Raw genomic sequence first — 18,093 nt, 5'->3', positions numbered from 1 at the left:
TAGAGAGTAAATACAGCAGACTTTTGTGCTTAAATTGAAAAACCAACAATCAGCCAAAAAATATGGTTGGTAAAATTAGGTTTGTTCCCTGTTCTCATCCTTCAACTTGGAACTTGATGCTAAAAATTGACAAAGAAATCCAGGTGCACTCTCATCTATCTCTGTGTGGGTGCAATACCAGAAACCTGTTTGTCATCTTCTTGTAGGAGCCAGCAGCTTTTTGACCACAAACCTCTAAATTTTATCTCTGAACAGACAACAAGTATGGCTGCTCCAAGCCCACTATAAAATGTAGTTCTTTTTTTCTACTGACATGTAGTTGCTTGAAAAATCCAGTTATAGAAGTGGATCCATCTGTGCTGAACTATTTTTAAAGAAACCTTAGATCCTCAAATATTTGTCTTTATTATTAACAACAAAGAGAAGTTACTGCTAAAAAATTTAAAGCAGGGCCTTGTTTCAATAAAACAATTAACTTTATCTAGAGTTTTCCAGATACAGTTCATATTCATAACATAACATTGAAATCTTGCAATAGAGCTGTTTCAGCAGATACAGATTATTGTAACATCTATGGTTTGGATGATTGACCTTGCCAGTTTCATAAGCATGCAAGGGGGTTAGAGAGTATGGTACATTTCAAACCAAAAATGGTTTAATGTGAGAGATATCCTTCCGTAGCTGAAAATCCCAGTTGATCTGGGATGTGGCTTTACCAGGTAAAATGGAAGGAGTCATTTTGCCTTTTTTGATAATACAGTTTGGTTTGGGGCCAAAACCTGTTATGATCCAGTTATGTGTGGTGGTTTTTTTTTTTTTTCCCTTTTCTTTTTCTTTTTTTGCCCTGTTGCAGCTGTATTCCACAGGAAAATCCAGGTATGTATTTCTGATACACAAAGAGCTACTACATTCCACCTCTGCTCTCCCCACTGGAGAGAGCATATAATTTGTGTGGCTAAGGTTAAAAGCTAGTAAAATCCCAGGACTCCCCCTCTTGGGGCTGATAGCTGTCACCAGCTCCAGGGCTCCAATAAAGGCTGTGCTTATTTTCAATTCAGATGACACAACTTGGGATCCAGGGGCCAAAAGTTGGTAGGATCCAGCGTGGATGTACATTTTTACAGCACACATCTGTGGAGAGGCATCAGGCTGTGGACTTTTTGGTGCAGTAGGAGCAACTGCATTGTTTCCTGTTCATGCTGAGGAGTCACTGCTGTGTGGAAGCCAAATATTGGATGGGGCTAACTAGGTTCCTCTGCCAGCTCCAGGATGCTGTGGTACTCACAAATCAGGATGTGCCAGGTTCCAGAGTTTTTTGTTGCAAGGGAAATGGCCATTTTTATTTCCTTTTTAAACAGTACAGTTCAGAGTATGAAGACCTCAGTCTTCTGGATCACACAGAAGGTCTCGAATCCAGGGGATTTTTTTCAAGCTCATGCTCTGTATTATGTAGTAGATTGGGATTTTTTTGGTGCAGTGAGAAACAACTCTGCTTGTCTTGGACTTGGTCGACACAGTGTAAGGGCTTGTAACCAAGAATGAGCAGGATCCAGTTAAATCCAGGTTTTACATTTTCCCCTCTTAAGAAAGTAAGGCTTCGACATTTCCTGCCTGGGAAGTGGTGCAGTTTATCTTTAAGGAGGATAGAGAAATAAGAAATGAGTCTCACGTTGCATGGGTGACATCACTGGCTTTTGGCTCAGCACTCTGTATGCTCGGTCTGTAGGCTTTGGCCAAGGCTGCAGGGCTCGGTGTTTGAACAAGGAAAGATTCCCAGGTATACAGAAGATTGGATTTGCTTTTATTTGGGTTAAAAACGGTGAAATGAGATTTCTAAAGCTTGGGGACTCCAGCTCGCCTTCTGTTGCACTTGATCTCTACAAAATGGGTGAGTTATTCCCATTAAAGAGAAAGGGAGTGAAAATTTAAGGAGAAAAAAAAAATATGTCTGAAAATATAACTGCTGATGCTGGGGATACGATTCGTATGAAGCTGCTGAGCTAAAAATCTCAGCTCCGACGTGGAGATCGGGCCATATGGCAGAGAAATGGTGCAGACCGAAAGCTGTTGACAACAGTTAGGGGCTGCTTTCCTCTCCCCGTGTAAGGTGTGTAGCTCCCCCACCCCACCCCCCCCGCCCCTCCGCCCCGGTTTGTTTTGGTTCGGTTTCCCCCGACCTCCCTCCCCTCCCCGCTCCTCAGCATCCTCTCCGCCAGCCGTAGCCCTGCCCGCCTGCCTTCATCTTGCAGATGGCTAACGTGCCGCCGTGTTAGGAAAACTGTGCACAACACATCCCGGCTCCGGGGACGGAGGAAGCTTTTCAGATCCCGGCGGAAGGGGGGGCAGCAGCGTGTGTGTTGTGTGTGTGTGGAAGAAGGATGCCGGGGCCGAGGGCAGCCCCCCGTGCTGCCTAGCGGGCGGAGCGCGGCCGGCGCCGGGTCCTGCCGGGCTGCGGCTGCTCCCGCCGCCTCTCCCCGGCCCGGGCGCCGGGAGGCTGCCGGAGCGCTGTCCAGGACCGCCGGCGGAGGAAGGGAGCGCGGCGTTGGGCTGCCTGGATGAAAGCGCCGGCGAATAAAGCAGGCGAGCGAATGGCAAGGCTGGCAGAGAGAAGCCGAGATGTTTCCGAAGCCAAGATGCCAGTGACTGTCAGCGAAGTCTGCTGAGGGAGAGACCCGTGCGTGCCCGCGTTTCCAGAGCCAGCCGGGGAGGGTATGTTTTAACCACGGTTTCAAACAGCAGCAGCAGCAGCAGCCAGCAACAACAACAGATTGCTCCCCCCTCTTGCTCCCTCCCCCTCGACCCCGCTTTAAACCCAAGCAAGTGACCGACCATTCAGACGATGATGCTCTTGCTGAGCCACTGACAAAAGACAAGTCACCCATTCCTGTAAACGGGACAACTGGCTGCCTGCAAGTGGGAGATGTCAAGCTGTTGAACTTTTCTGCTCTATGATGATGCTGTGGTGAGCTTGCTGATCTAAAAACCATCTCTTCTGGATTTCTGAGCTGGCCGGATTGAAAGAGATTAATGGACTGATCAGCCATCAGGTTTCTTCAGGGGGGTACATCCCTTCAGCCCCTGTCACTCGGGTGCTCGTGGTGAGGGGAGCAGGACATCTTTGTGTAGGTGGGTCACTGGCTCGCTCCCGCTGGAGGTGCAAGGCTGTGTTTCTCCTCGCCAGGTCTCCTCTGTAGAGGAGGAGAGGCAGATGAAACTCCAGGACTGCCTCCAGGGCAGAACTTTGTAGCGCTCTCAGCATCCCTCTGCAGTGTGGATGTGAGCCACGGGAGTTGGGGATGTTTGAGGCAGACTCTGCCAAGTGACACCTAGCAGCTGCTCTGGAGGTTTTTGCGTGGTCTCACACCCAAGGGCTTTGCCTGTTGTGAAGATGTCCATGGTGTTTCTGTGAAGCTGAGGTATGGCTGCTGGAAGGTTACTGCTGTATGCTGGCCTGTCTTTAGCTCTGTGTGCCCTGGGCATGCTGGCTGTGGCAATCTGCTCTGACCATTGGTATGAAACTGATGCCAGGAAGCACAGAGAGAGGTGCAAGAGCATCACCACAAAGAGAAATGATCCTGGCTTCATTTATAACTCCAACAACAACCTGCCTCTCAGGGCCAGCAGGTCTAGGTTGGACCGCTGGGAAGGGAAACTCCTCTTGGCAAGAAACAGGAGGCAGATCTTTGCTATGAGCGCAGTCGACGAGTGCAACAGACAGTACAACTCGACCAACATGGGGCTCTGGAGGAAATGCCACCGACAGGGATTCGACCAGGAGCTGGAGGAGCTGATTGCCAAAGGTAAGGGCTGCTTTTTACCAAATGAACATGCCAGGCCCTCCTGAGATAAACAGGGGATGAGCAGAGCCATTTGGGCTCACAGATGGGAGCTGCTGTTTCCAGCCAAATACCTCTCCTTGCACTGAGTGAACTGGCTGGGCTGGGCATTGCTTCCAGAAGCACTGCCAGGGCAGTTTCCCATGGGGTCTCCACTGCTGAGACATGGGGTTTGGGAGGAAGAAGGCAGTGGGGGTGAGAGCAGACACACCCCAGAATGTCTCTTTCATGTCTTTCTCTCTACACTTGATACAGTCTGCCCATCACCATGGTATCAGATTATTTTCCAAACACAAATAAAAATATTAATAAAGTAGACACTGGAATTATTTTTTTTAAATTTTATTTGACCCTGGTGGCTCAGGCAAAGCACAGAATATTTTATTGGAGGCTACATATGTCTGCATTTTCTGATTCCTTTACCAAATACCCCATCAGTCCTGAAATACACCATTTGCAGTGCTCACATGTAGGCTTTTTTAATTCTCAAATGGAGAGTAAACAAAGAGAAATGCTAAAGAGCAGGAGGAAACCCAGCTTGCTGTTTACACTGAGCTATGTTTTGGAATATTTTCAATATCTACAAAACCTGAATTTATTAGAAAGGAATAATTTTCTCTTGGGGTGGAGATGCATCTGTTTGCCTGTAGCATTTTTGTGCTGTCTTTTTTTTTTTTCTCTTTTGGTCCTTCGTCTTAATTTTTCCCCCAAGGTAGTGGTTCAAGGTGATGGTCCCAAACATTTCTTTGATCCAAAGTATAGGAAGGGGACACAGGTGTAAAACCCAGCCTAAACATCCTGTTTACAGAAGATGCATGTTTTTGCAGGATGATGAGGGTTTCAGTAAAGGATGACGGCATCTTTGCTACCCACAGCATGGTTACTCCATACTACAGATAACATTTCCCTCCCATGGTTCTTTCGTTGCATTCAGAAGAATCCCCATTGGTTTATTTCCATCGTAGTGAAATCACTGTTTCTTACACAGTGCAATCTTTTAAAATACTTGTCTGCTAAGTGTGTCCTCTGTCCCAAACTCCCTTGATAGCCTGCGTTAATTCCCTCTTCAAACATTACAAGTGGAATTATTGCTCAAAGCTAATTATTCACGAGGGTTGATCTTTCACACGTGTTTGCCCATGTATATGTGTTGTTCCTTGTCTTTTGCAAGTGAGCGCTGGAGGTGAGTAGCATGTTACAGGTTTGCACCAAACCAGTACAAACAGATGGCATGCCAGGGAGCCTGGATCACTGGTTGGGATTCTGTCTATGTTGCTAGGGACCCTTAATATCTATCTGCTGTGTAACAACTCCTATGAAGTAGATTGTTGTCTTCAGTCCCATTTGTAATGGGCGAGTGAACATGCCCAAAGCCTGTCAGCACCCAGACACCCTAGACACCCTGCTGCTGGTTTCAGTGCCAAGGGAGTCATTCCTATTCCCTGTCTAGGTGAGGATGTGTATGTGCTGGGCTGCTGTGGAGGGCTGGATCGCTCTGCCACGTGTGCTCACTGTGCTTGGGGCATAAACAAATTCAACCTTGACAGCGGGCGAACATGTCACCAGAGCTCACCTTTGGCAAATGGAGTTGCAGTTATTAGAGAGGTTTTTCATCTTGAAATAAGTGAAACTCGTTCCTCCTTCCCCGCCTGCCTTGTTCTGAGTTCAGGAATGTCCGTTTCTCTTGCCAGAAACAGCTGAAATTGCCTGGCACTGGGTTATCTGTAATGGCAGCTCTGCTAAGTGTTAACTGTAGAGAAAATGTGACAAATCAAGCTGAGGTGGTTAATTGCAGGAGAAGGTGGTCTTTGAAAGATCCTGCTGCAATTTGTGTGTGTTCCTGTGTGTATATGAGCATGTGAATAAGCGTGTGTGTGTCTTTAGTGAACCAACTCAATATCCAGCATTCAGCTGGTAGCAAGGGATTCCCAGGCTCAGGTGTAGTGAGTGTTCCTGCACACATGCCCCGGGACATTCATGTCTGCAGGTGGCCAGGGAGCCACTTTGAAGAGTCACTGCCCCAAGGTCAGAAGTGCAACTTGTGCACAAAAGGGACGTATGTGCAAATATAGGAGTGTGTCACTCCTTGCCTTCCTTGAGGGTCTTTTGATACACATTTAGCAAAGTTCATTGTACACTGAGAGAAATGTTAAAGGAAGGAGACTCTGAACACTGAACACCAAAATTTTAGTTCATTTGATGGCCTTTCTGCAGTGAGGATTTGCCTATACTATGGCTCTCAGCTGTGATGAAGAGTCACACACAAATGCTATAGAGGTGTGTGTTCCTTTGGCACCTCCAGATTAAAACATAGAAAAGCAAATATAATGGCAGTTTGATAAAATAAAGTGTTTGACTTGCTCAGAAATAAAAATGGAGATTTTTTTTTTTTACAATCCTCACTTACATGATGAAAGTGAAGTAAGTGTTGTTGCTGTCCAGTGCTGAGAACAACTGTGAGTTCGAAACAAGGCAGGTATTCCAGGTTCACCCCAACATCATCTGTCATGGAAGTAAAAACTAGAAGTAGTTTTTACTTCCATGACAGATACTTGCCTGGGAGTTAAAGGTTGCAGGGGTGGGTGCTGGGGGAGAGTATGGCCTGTGCAGGTGAAAAGGGCTGCAGATATTCTCTACCTGTAGCAATCAAATAACCTGACTGGGGTACGTATTTCTCCACAGATAAAATCTCTCTCTCTCTCTCTCTCTCTCTCTCTCTGAGATCCAGAGCAAATACCTTATAAAAGAGGATGTTTAAGTCTCCTTCCTCTCTTAATTTAATCTAGCACACCTCTTCCTGAACTAGATAAACTAATGCAGATTCTGGTCCCAAATATTGGGTGTAATGCTATAGGTAAGTGAATGTAAATTTTATTAAGTGTTTTGGGTTGTGTTTGTTTATTTGTTTTTCAAGCTGGACAGAATCTGTGATCCATTTATTTTAAAACAGATCCTACATTTTTCCCTAGGCAAAACTTTCGGTATTGAGAATGGTAGATTTGTCTATCAAAGGATAACAAAAAATGGTCATTAAGAGCCTAACTAGCTTTGCAAATACCCTGCAGTTATTCTGCTTATGAACTCTGCTGAAATTAATACAAGCTATAGGCAATGGCTTGTGGCAGGATCAGGCACTGTGGTACTTGGTAGTATTCTGATACCAGTGATTTTAAAAACCAGTTCTGTTCCTAATAGGCTGTGTCACTTCTGTAATTCTATTCTGTATTTTTTAATTTTTAATTTTTACTTTCTGGGAAATAAATCAAGACCTTTAGGTTGGATTTTGCTAGATAAACTGGAGATCTGTTACTTAAGGTTTCTTTTACATAGATATAATAGACACTACTATTATAAAAAAAATAGTTGGTCCTTTTTACATTTCTCCTATCCTTTTTTTACATTTTCATAGAACTCATGTGCATACTTCAAAATAATACAATTAGGTAAATACGCAGTGAATTAAAGGAGACTTGTCACAAGTAAACATAATCAGGGAGAGGCAGGCAAGCATGAGATGAGACCAAAGGCCTGAAGAATATTCTAAAGCTGCATCAAAATTAGGTAGTTAATTTGTTCTCTTTGTCATCATGGGAAAAAAAATTTAAACGAGAAACAACAGAAATTACAGTCAATAAAGAAATTATTGGAGTTGAACATGCAAACTGATGTTCTTCCTCGCCTGAATAGTCTTTATTTCTGGGAATGGACTACTTGGATTGAGGGAAAACACTCTGGTACAGAAGAACCAGTGAAAAAGAAAGAGCTAACAGAGCTGTTCCTCTGCTTTCGCATCTCATCAAGTTTTTTAGCATCTCAGGACCACAGTTTCACTCCTGATCCCTAAAGCCTTGCAGAGTCAGGAAATGCTGGCTCTGGGATTGTTCAGCACAATACTTTAAGCTTCTTCCAATTTTCAGGTGTTTGTCCAGGCTCCTCCACAAACTAAATAGCCCTGCTGCTTAATGCCTCTTTGAACATAGTGTTCACTATATCCTATTAGGTCCACTGTTTGCCTGTTAACCACGGAATTTCTAGCAAAAGCAACAATCCCTCACCCTAGCAACCACTCCAGCTGCCTCGACCACTAAGCAAGCAGACAGCTGGAATGCAGGTAAGTGTCCACTCGTGGATGGGAGAAGGCAGAGTTTATGTCCTGCTTTGGCAACCAGCAGCTCACCACTCCTTGTATACGACTTGTAGTGACCCAGAAAGAAGAACGAGAAGCCACAGAGACTGTCTGCATACTGTGGCAATTTTGCTCAGATGCTTTCCTGCAGTAGTTGAGAGGAGAACAAGAAAGCAAAAAAAGGAATTACATCATTTAATTATAAAGGTACAATAAAGTAGATGAAGAAGTTGCACAGTAACCAGAGTCTGTTCCATTTAGACAATTACTACTCAGAGGACCTTTCATCTTGCCTTTGGAAGGCTGCCAGTTAAACCTGACTGGATGAAGCTCTACTGCCTGCCATTGGAATCCAATTTTATTTAAAAAAAAATAGAATTTACAATGACCTTATTATTTCAACCCTCCTTTTACCTTCCTTCTTCCCCCGAGATCCGTGGAACTCATAGTAAATCCTATTTTTAAAACATTTTATTGTGAGCATACTTAGCCCATACCACCACTGAAAAAAAAACCCCTAAGTAATTCCTGTGTAGCCTACCTCCACCTCAAATAATATGCAAGATTTCTGGGATGAAAGCATTCTCTGTTTTGGTTTGTCAAATACAACTGAGGAAGACAGGCTTAACAGGACTACTCCAGCCGTCACTAGGGATTATTTATACACAAATGGAAAAGCCTGAAGAGAGGCTACTTGCAGCTATCTCTAGGACTAAAATGATTTATTTTTGTAAAACTGCTTGCAATAGTTTGTGATGCTCTGGATTGGACTTTTAAAATGAAATGGTTTTGCCAGGTGAGTTAGGACAGCCATTTTTTCATGTAGCCTGCATACACTGAAGAATCCAAATGCTTTGTTTAAAATCTGCGCTTGAAATCCCAACAGTTTTCCAAATGATCACTTTATAACAGGGACTTTATTGAAGTCTTGATTCTGATCCTAGTGAAGTCAATAGTAAATGTTTTATTGAACGTGGTGATGCAGCAAGTTCAGGCCTTTAGTGTTTCCTTTGAGGTTAAAATTGTCCCTGGGTAGGAAGGCCAGTGCAAGGTCTGTGCTCCCTCCTGTCACAGCTGGAGTTCTGCTGGAGGCATCCAGCGAAATTTAAGCAGTAGACAGCATTTGAGTTGAATCTTAGGCTATCTAGGTATTCAGCCTTTGCAGTTTTTTTGATGCCATAATTATTCTGTTGATGTAAGACTGGAACTCAAATAACTGAGATATGGCAAAAACATCCTCTTGTTCAGGGATTTTCTAAAATCATTTAGTGGATGGAATCACTGGTTCACGTGTGTGAGTTCGAAGAGGATTTGGCCAATCATATTTTGAATAAGCAATTTTAATATTTTAATTGCATCAAATTTAAATAGCAATTCATTAAAAAGTTTCTTTACCACAAGTAATGAGAACCTGACACATTCCTCTGACACATCTGAGATAATTAGTTTGATAATATATATCTGCTAAAAATACTAAGAACATATATGTACTTTAACAGAGCCTCTACTGTTTTTAATCATGCTTTTTTAAAGGGCAAATTTCAATCAAGCTGTTGGCTTTCAAGCAAAATTGCCAGTGAAGACAAGTGGAAATTTTGCCTGAATAAAAATGATGGGATCATGCCCTTCTCAAGAGAAACTGATATTTGCAGAGCTGCCTTCAGGACTGCATGCTTAATTCCTGTTCATTTAATTGGACATCCAAATCCCTTTGAGAAATCTCAGCATTTTTATCCTTTCTAACTATTGCTAAAAAATTTTCTCAAAGTGTGGAGGAAAGGTTTAGTAAGTGTTCAGATGTGTTCTGTTCACTGTAAAAATAAAAATTTGAAGGATTATTTTGCTTAAATAGAGATGAAACGGTCTGAACTATTTTGTCATCTCCCACAATAAAAAATCCACATTAATATTTCTTTTTTGTATTGAAAAAGTATTTCTGTGCATTCAGAAAAACTTTAAGAGGGTAATGAGTTCATTAACTATTGCAGAACCAGTAAAAAAGAAGCCTTTATATTTTGTAGGTTTTGCAAAAATAATGATGATCGTTTATAATGTGAGTTACTTGATGGCTCATTGCTCACAAAGTGTTGCTGGAACCCTTGACTACACATTCACCTCTTTAAGAGCAAAAGAAAGAAATGAGATGGTGTTTCTTAGTATTTATTAAGGAATAAATAAATAAAAAATGTTGATTCTGGAATCCAAGTGCCCTTAACAGATCATTTGGAATAGGATCCATTTAAAGGAAAAGAATATACTCTAACACACTTTCTCTGCAGGAGAGGAATCAGACTAAAAAATGGAAATTTCCCCATTTTCTTTCTCATAAAGCCTAATTCTTCCATAAATAAATATTCAGAAATGCCCAGCTGAGCCTGCTGAAATCATAATCCTTTGTAGATAACTACCAGAATAGATGAAAGAAAGGTAGTACTGCAGTTAGGGCAGGGGCTTACAAAGCCAGAATTCAGTCCACAGTCTTTCTTCATGACCTGAGGCAAGTGACTAAATCTCTCATACCTCAGCTCAGTAGCAGTATAATAGGGATTTCGTTCACTATTATTAATACCAGTTAGCGTCCTACCCTCGGATTTATGAGCCTTAATCATGGATCAGAAATCATGGATCAGAAAAACGTCCCTGTCCTTCTGACATGTGGCTGCGCTTTAAATATTGGCGAGTAACGCAGCCCTATGAGGGAGTACGGGGAGACTACAAAGTAATTATGTTCAGCGTGAGCAGTAGTGGTTTTAGAACACCAGGAGACAAACCACGTTTCTGTAAGCACCACAAAACGTGGGATTCCTACAGGCCTTGTAAAGAGGGATAATGAAAAAAAAGCGCGGATGTTTACGGGATGGTTTTCCAAAGACTGAAGGATGGCACCAGAAAAATCATGGGTCATGTCTGCTTGAAAAATTGATAAGTAGGTGATGGGGATTGACCTCTTTGGTTGACTGTAGGAAGAAGTTGACATTTCCTTAATGAAGACAAGTAGGTTACACTAATGAGTAGATATGGGGACAGCAGTCTACAGCTGCTAAGAGAAATGGCGTGATCAGAGTGATGTGTTAGCAAAATTATATTTCTAGCAGCATCCTAAATGGATATAGGGAGGGCAAGATCACATTTGTAAAGGTCAGAAAAAGAAATATTGAAGTAATAAAGGCATGAGGTGATGAGAGCCTGGATGGTGAAAGAATATGCAAACCTTAGACATCCCCTGGATCTATGCATGTAATGAGAGATACGAGATGAAGACGTTGCTTCAGTTCTTGACCAGAACAACAAGGAAAGTAATAGAATTGTCTGTGATGATCAAGAGGGGGATTGCTGAAGAAAACATATATTAAAGAAGGAAGAAGACCACTAGGAGCTCTGTTTTAGTTATGATAAGCTGAGTTTGATATATGTATGTCTGTAAGGGAGTGTTAGAGATACTGCGGGTATGGACCTAGAGAGACAAGTTTGTATTAGAGGAGTGAGCCTGGAAATTGCTACATAGAGTTCATTGGGGAATCTATGTTTGTGACAGAAATTATCAAGGAATAAACAACAGAAAGAGAAAAGCCCCGTGAACTTCCAACAGAGCTGAGAGAAGTATCTTCTGGAGGGCACATGAAAGGAGCAGATTCAAAAGTGGTGCAAGAAAAGTGAGTAATGTCGTGGTAACTGAAGAGAGACACCACTTCAGGTTAAAGCAGCATAGGAGAGACTACTGCAGGTAGCTAATATGTTGCAGCAGATGAGAACAGAGCATTCAGACTATGCTGAAAGTTGCTCAGTACGTTAAGTAGAGATTTTGGCAGCAGCAGTTGCAAGGGAGAGGAAGCTGCACTGAACTAGTGGGGTGGACTCCAGGCAGTGTTTGTAGCTGGCATATTCAGAGAGTTTGGTGATGAAAGGGAGGATAGGAAAAGACATGGCATTTATAGAGGAAAATAAATGTTTTAAGATGAATGGTGTTTGTGTTATGAGAGTAAAGAGACAGAGGGGCGTGAGAGGTCAAGGGGAAGACAGCACAAGAGTGTCCATAAGGAAAGGCAGGAGGTAGGGTAAGACTGGCTAAGTGGCAAGTAAAAGAAAGGAAGAGAGCCATGTAGGAGGTTTTTCACCTGTAGGAGAGAAGAATGAAGAAAGAGTTCTAGGAGGGGAAGAGGAAGCAGAAGGCAAAGCTGCTGGAAGAAGAAGATCATAGTTTGTCATTTTTCTCCTGGAAAAACTGGGTGAAATCCTGCATAACAGCTGAAGTAGGCAGGAGGGTCTGAGGAATGAGCCAAATGTGGCAAAGAGGTGATTGTGACTGTGAGTCTGAGATTTAACTGTGCTGAGCTGCAGTAGTAAGTCTAGGACACAAACAGAACTGAATGGGGAAACAATGTGTTTATAGTGGAGAAAGTTAGCCAGGCAGGAGGGTTCCCATTAGAGATGCTCTGCTGTGTGAGACGTAGCAGAGACCAACTGGTATGGATCAGCTGGGATTTGGGGTAGCAGGGCAGGAACAGCTAGAGAATGGAGGGCAAGAGGACTGTGAATGAAAGGATGCAGCGTGGATAACATCAGCATATGGAGAAAGGAAAGGAAAGATAAAGAGGGTGACAAAAGACCGAGAGCAGGCAAGAAGTACTTAATACTGATCATCTGAGGTGACAAAAAGGCCAAGAAAGCTTAGTGTGAAGGAGGTGGCCAGTGGTTGTTGAAGAAAGAGTCCAGGGAATGGTCTAAGCCGTGGAGCAGAAAGATGGGGGGAAAGCACAGGGTTTAGTATGAAGCCCTGCCTTTTTGGTAACTGATAGGATCAAACAGAGTTTTAGACTGAATAGAGGAGACATTAAAGCATAAAGCTTAAAGGGCAGAGAGATCACTACTACTGGCTCTTCTATGATGCAAGTTTATCCTGGGTAACCTTACAGAGATGTCAACATGGCTCTCCTGAGCAGAAATCAGCAAGTTTGTCCAATGTTTGGAACAACTGTTCTACAGTGTCAGCTTGAACCTCCAGTGAAGATAAACAAATAAAATTTTAAGCATTAGTTCAGGATATTTTCCACAAAGTGGTGTGTCTGTGTGCGTGTGTAGAAAGGTATTTGCACAGCTGGGGGCTTTTTTGGAAAAGGTTTTTACATCCCATTTTACCTCCATTCCAGTGCCCTCCATTCCGGTTACATTCTGCAAGTAAAAGTGTCACAATCTCTCAAATAAATGCTAGACCAGCTAGGAAGCCTTGGGTCAGAAATAACTTAGACCTTGTGGCAATCTGGTGCATGCCAACTACTGCTGTGCTGGGCTCATGGTGAGATTTCTCCTTACTGAGTGGTCTGCTATGGTCTGTGCCCACTTCTGTTTCTGACTTCAGTGAAGATGTAACATCAGAACAAGCTGCAGTAACTTGAAGTGCTTTAGGGGTGACAGAGAAGTGGGAAAACCATCACTCATGTCCCCTTAAAGCAGAGCTGGGAGGATTTTTCCGGTATCCCCATCTGCTTTTTTTCAGCAGCTCTACCTCAGTCGTCTCTGGAGGAACTCTGCACTCAGTGTTGAGAAGGAAACTATTATGTGGGTGATTATCAGCATCTCTTGTCAGATAGTAGGAAATGCACTCAGGCTTTGAAACTGCTTTATCCCACTTCTGTTCCTTGTAAGTAAGTGTCTTGTGCCCTGTGATTCTTTTGTTTCTTACCATAAGCATGCAAGCTGAAACACCATAAAGGAATGGAGGTTCCAAGGACGTCCCATGTATACAGTAGTGTGGATCCTGTTAAGTTATCCCACCAGATCGAGTGAAAGACACTGAAAATCTCTTGTCACAGCCTTTATTTAATTCTGAGACCTTTTGTTGGTTTTGAGTTTTAACAGCAGACATTTGAAAAGAGCTTCCTAAGTGTATTTCTAGACTTTCTAATAGGATGAAACAGTTATGCTAATTTTATTGGATAACAAAAGCTATTTGAAAAGATCTTTCTGCCTCAATATGAATATATGATTCTTGTCTCTGTGTCTTTGTGTCTCCATTAATCAGTGCGTATCTTCGAATATGCAAAAGAGCTTTTATAATGTAGATACCTTTTCTTTCTGCCCAGCAGTCATTTAATGATAAGAATATTATAACAAAACCAAACCAACCAAAGAAACAAAAACATTTTTCAGATGTTAAGGGTATAGATTAGGGTCACGGGACTGACTTTGAAGAGGTGATGCTGATTTATGGTAGCTGATGATCCAAGTACATTAGATTGTGTTAGGTACTTAAGTGGTTCCCATTAAGAGAGTATCCGAGTACTGTACTTCTTGATCTTTAACCATAAAGGATTTTGAAGAGTGGAATTATCCCTGTTTTGCACAGAGGACAGTTGCTCAACAATCCAAATATCCTGCAGGACAAAAGTTCACATTGGAAAAAAGTTTCTCTTTTTTAGTCCCTAACCACATGAGCTTGTGTTTTGTGTTAAATTTCATCCCTTTTGTATTCACTAGTCCTCAAGATTGCCCAGTTCTGCTCATACGATGTTTTATAAAGGTTAAAGAGATGAGGAGGAATGTTATGGTGATCAGAGAGACAAAGGAGCCAGCCAACAGGAACAGGGCAAATGGAAAAACTCAAATAGCTTAATGGGCTCAAATTGGGAAGTTGGATAATTTCCATCTCAGACTTCTGAAAGATGTGACATTGCAAATCCAGTAAAAAGGATTTTCAATAAATCTGTCTAATTAGGGTAGTACATTAGGAATGAAAAGTAGCAAATCTATATTTAAAGAAAGGAGCAAAAGTTGTCTGGGCCACAGTGGACCTTTTAGTTTGATCATAATAATACCAATAATACTGTTTAAAGTAAGTTCTAAAGGAAAGATTAATTAAATGCACGAGGGAAAAATGAAATCAACATGCAACGTATGTTTTCCTATTTGAACTGTGCCAAACTACTGTGCCATATTTTGCTAGGAAGATAGCTGGGGTTTGAGATAAGGAAATGCCTTAGACCTAAGTTATCAGGATTTTGGTAAAGGATTTTATATTCTGCCCCTAAGGAATTATTATTATTTCAATGTTAAGGTAATTAGTACACAATTTACAGTGTGTTTAAGGAATTGACCAAAGGAAAGCAAAAAGTGCTGAGAGAGGGAGTTTCAAGATAAAGGTCAACAGAAGAGTTCCTGAAGAAGGCGACCAATGTTTTTTAATAATATCATTAGTGATGCTGGAGCAGGGTCTGTAAGAGAAGGTGAGAGCTCTCACTGGGCTGGACACAAAGGAATGAACTTAAGAGATTTGCTGCTGCCCCAAGAATGAGACACTGCTAAGAGAAAGAAGTCCTGGAGTATTATATACAAGGAACTGGGTAATGTTGAGGACTGGGTGACAGGAAAGTTGTGAAATTTCTTTCAATGTGAACTTTTGGTCCTGGAGAACATGTTTACATTGTTGACTAAATACCCTCTGTGTTGCAAATTGGAATTCTGGTCCTCCAGACATCCAGGCTATGAGGAGATTTGGGCTCAGATGCCTTCCTCCCTGGGCAGGTACTGCAGAGGGTTTCCTTTCAGGGTGGGAAAGGTGCATACCTGAATCTCACCCTTAGCTCAGTTGGGATGTAGCCACACCTTAGCGGGGACAAGGGGTTCATTAAGGTGCACATGTCTTGAAGTGCAGACAGAGAGCAGCAGAACCATGGCCAGAAGAAAGGCAGATGTGATTGAAGAACAGAGCTAACTGGATATTTCAAGAAGAGAAATGTTAAAGTCATGGGCAAGGTGTAAATCAAGCCTTCTCTGTTACAATCTTTGCAATTCTCGTCAACCACCTGTGATGAAGATGAATTCCAAGCAGGCTTGGAGCGGGATTACTAGTGTGAGAAAAGTAACGAAAGATCTATTTTACAAATAGAATTGTTATCCAGAAGAAAAGGAGTTAAACACAGGAGAGGGGGAAGATGTGCTTAAGCTAAGGATGACATTAGCAGGGAAAATGTTGTGTGTGAGGGCCATGAATACAGGTAGGCTAGAAGCTGTGCTGAAGTGGGTCTCTCAAAGAGCAATGAGGCCACAGCACTTAAAACAGGTTTTTGGAACCATTACACATGCCAATGGTTTATCTGACTTGGAGGTATCACCAAGGTTAAGTCAGCCTACTCCCTGTGTCAAAACTGCTTCTGGAAAGAAAAAAGACAGGTTATTGTCATAGGAGACTCTTTCCTGAGAGACAAAGAAGTCCCCATATGCAGACTGGACCCAATTCTTAGGGATGCCTGCTGCCTCCCTGAGGCCCAGGTTAAGGATGTGAAGACAATGCTTCCTGCCCTGTTACAGCCCTCACATGATTATCCATTATGGATTTTTCAGGTGGGCAAGTGAAGAAGTTGCAACATGAAGTCCAAAGAGAGACTTCAGGGCCTTGGAATAACTGGTTAAGGGATTGGGAGCACAAATAGTGTTCTCCTCTATCCTTCCAATTGGCACAAGGGCTAATGATGTCTTAGAAAGAGAGACTATGACTTTTGGAAAAAGGGGCAGGCAACTCCTTAGGGCTACAAAGATGTCATGAGGTTATGCAGTGAGGAAATTGGAAGGGCCAAAGCCCAACTAGAATGACTTGATGATCTTAAAGGTCTTTTTCATCCTAAACATTTCTATGATTCTATGACACACTTGCCTTGCAATGCTATGCAAGAAAAACGAACACAGTCCTTTGTAGTGCTATGTCCTTGTGAAACGTGCCACAGGATGGTAAAGGATTAATTTATTATTACTATTAATTTTTTCTTTTTTCTTACTGAAGGAAGAGCATATTCAGCTCTGTATCAAGCAGGACCTGACAGAAGAGTGTTTATCATCAGTCTGCCTGATACCAGCCACAGGTGTCTGGTGAGAGGGAAGAGACCTAAGGCAAATCCAGCTGCACCATGTCTCATTCAGATCTGAGCTTCACTTTGTTTCCTTCCTGTGACACCCCCCCACATCCAGGAAGGACTGGGGATGTGGACTCTGGGCACTTAATGCACACTTCAGCCAGCTTTCCTTTAGATAATGTAGTTAATAGGGACTTTGTTTCCTGGCTCCCTCATCTGCTTTCCATTTCAGATTGCCTTAGCTCAACAACAGCAAAGGGCTGTTAGATTCTCAGCTATTTGTATTCGTAAGCCAGGAGAATGTGGAGCCTTCAGCTTCTTCATTAAAATAGTTTATATAAAATAAAAGAGAACTTGCATACTATATTTAAACGTTTGGAATGGCTGGCAGCAGTGGAATTAAACTCTTATTTGCACATATTTAAATTACCATGAGATATGTGTTTCAGTTCACAAAACGTTCAGCCATTTGGCTGGTGATGCTGAGTGAGTTTTTGTATAGTGGGAAGGATTTTGTCCCAAGATCCACCAGCTTATGAATGCTAAAGGCACCCAGTCTGGACTTTGTTCCATTGTGTGTGCAGCAGCAGACCACAATTCTCAAAATCTCGCTGGGAAAAGTCTTACAAAGAACATAAAGGCTCCACAGCACTAAAGGCAGGAAAGCATCATCTGGGATAGCCTTTTTGGGCTATAGTTAAGCTCTCAGAAAAGGTGGAAGCCTGGTTGCATCAGTGTGGAGCAAGACAAGCGGGGATTTCTGCCTGTCTAGAAGTTCAGAGAACCTTACCTGAGAGTCAAAGTAGCAAAGCTGCCTTCTGCATTATTGGCAGAAACTGTTACCCGGCTCTGTGCCTTGGTACCTGGAGAAGGAGGGTTGTATCTGTAGTGGACCAGAGAAGGAATTTTCGTTTTTTTCTTCTGTTGAGGAATGACCCCAGTCTTATGAAAGCATCCCCTCTTCTGCTTGAAGTGAACTGTACAGGATGGTGGCAAAGACCAAGAGAGGGAGACTGGACATTGATGGCATTACCTCTATGGGCACGTCACATACATGGGAGCAGCTGGGTGTGAGGTCCTCTGCCTGTGTGCTGAGCTGTGTGACTGTGAGACAGCTGCTTTTTAGAAGACATGGATCTATGGCAGAGGGACTCTACAGTAAGCCACTATACACTGCTTAGGGTTTAGAACAAGGGCAGAGGAAAGTGGTTTTCTTTGCTCCTTTATGTAGACTTGAGCCATCCTTTTTCCATGAAATAATATTCTGTGTCTAAGAGGAAAAAGGCAT

The 18,093-nt window shown here is 42.6% G+C and overlaps 1 protein-coding gene across 4 annotated transcripts in view; it reads left to right on the top strand.

The window, feature by feature from the left end:
- The first annotated feature begins 1,279 nt into the window (after positions 1-1,279).
- TMEM178B (transmembrane protein 178B) overlaps positions 1,280-18,093 on the top strand; it is a 239,059-nt gene continuing 222,245 nt past the window's right edge. For 3 of the 4 annotated variants that reach the window (XM_027654585.1, XM_027654575.1, XM_027654557.1), the window contains exon 1: positions 1,280-3,800. In XM_027654585.1, the coding sequence (XP_027510386.1) occupies positions 3,419-3,800 (382 nt within the window). In that variant the 5' untranslated portion in view covers positions 1,280-3,418. The remainder of the gene's footprint in view (positions 3,801-18,093) is intronic. The other variant, XM_027654566.1, reaches the window with a different exon arrangement.

The sequence above is a fragment of the Corapipo altera genome, unplaced genomic scaffold (assembly GCF_003945725.1).
Source record: "Corapipo altera isolate COAL_440 unplaced genomic scaffold, ASM394572v1 1, whole genome shotgun sequence".
Lineage (NCBI taxonomy): Eukaryota > Metazoa > Chordata > Aves > Passeriformes > Pipridae > Corapipo > Corapipo altera.
Note: the sequence above shows the minus strand (reverse complement) of the source record. Positions and strands in the feature narration are given on the sequence as shown.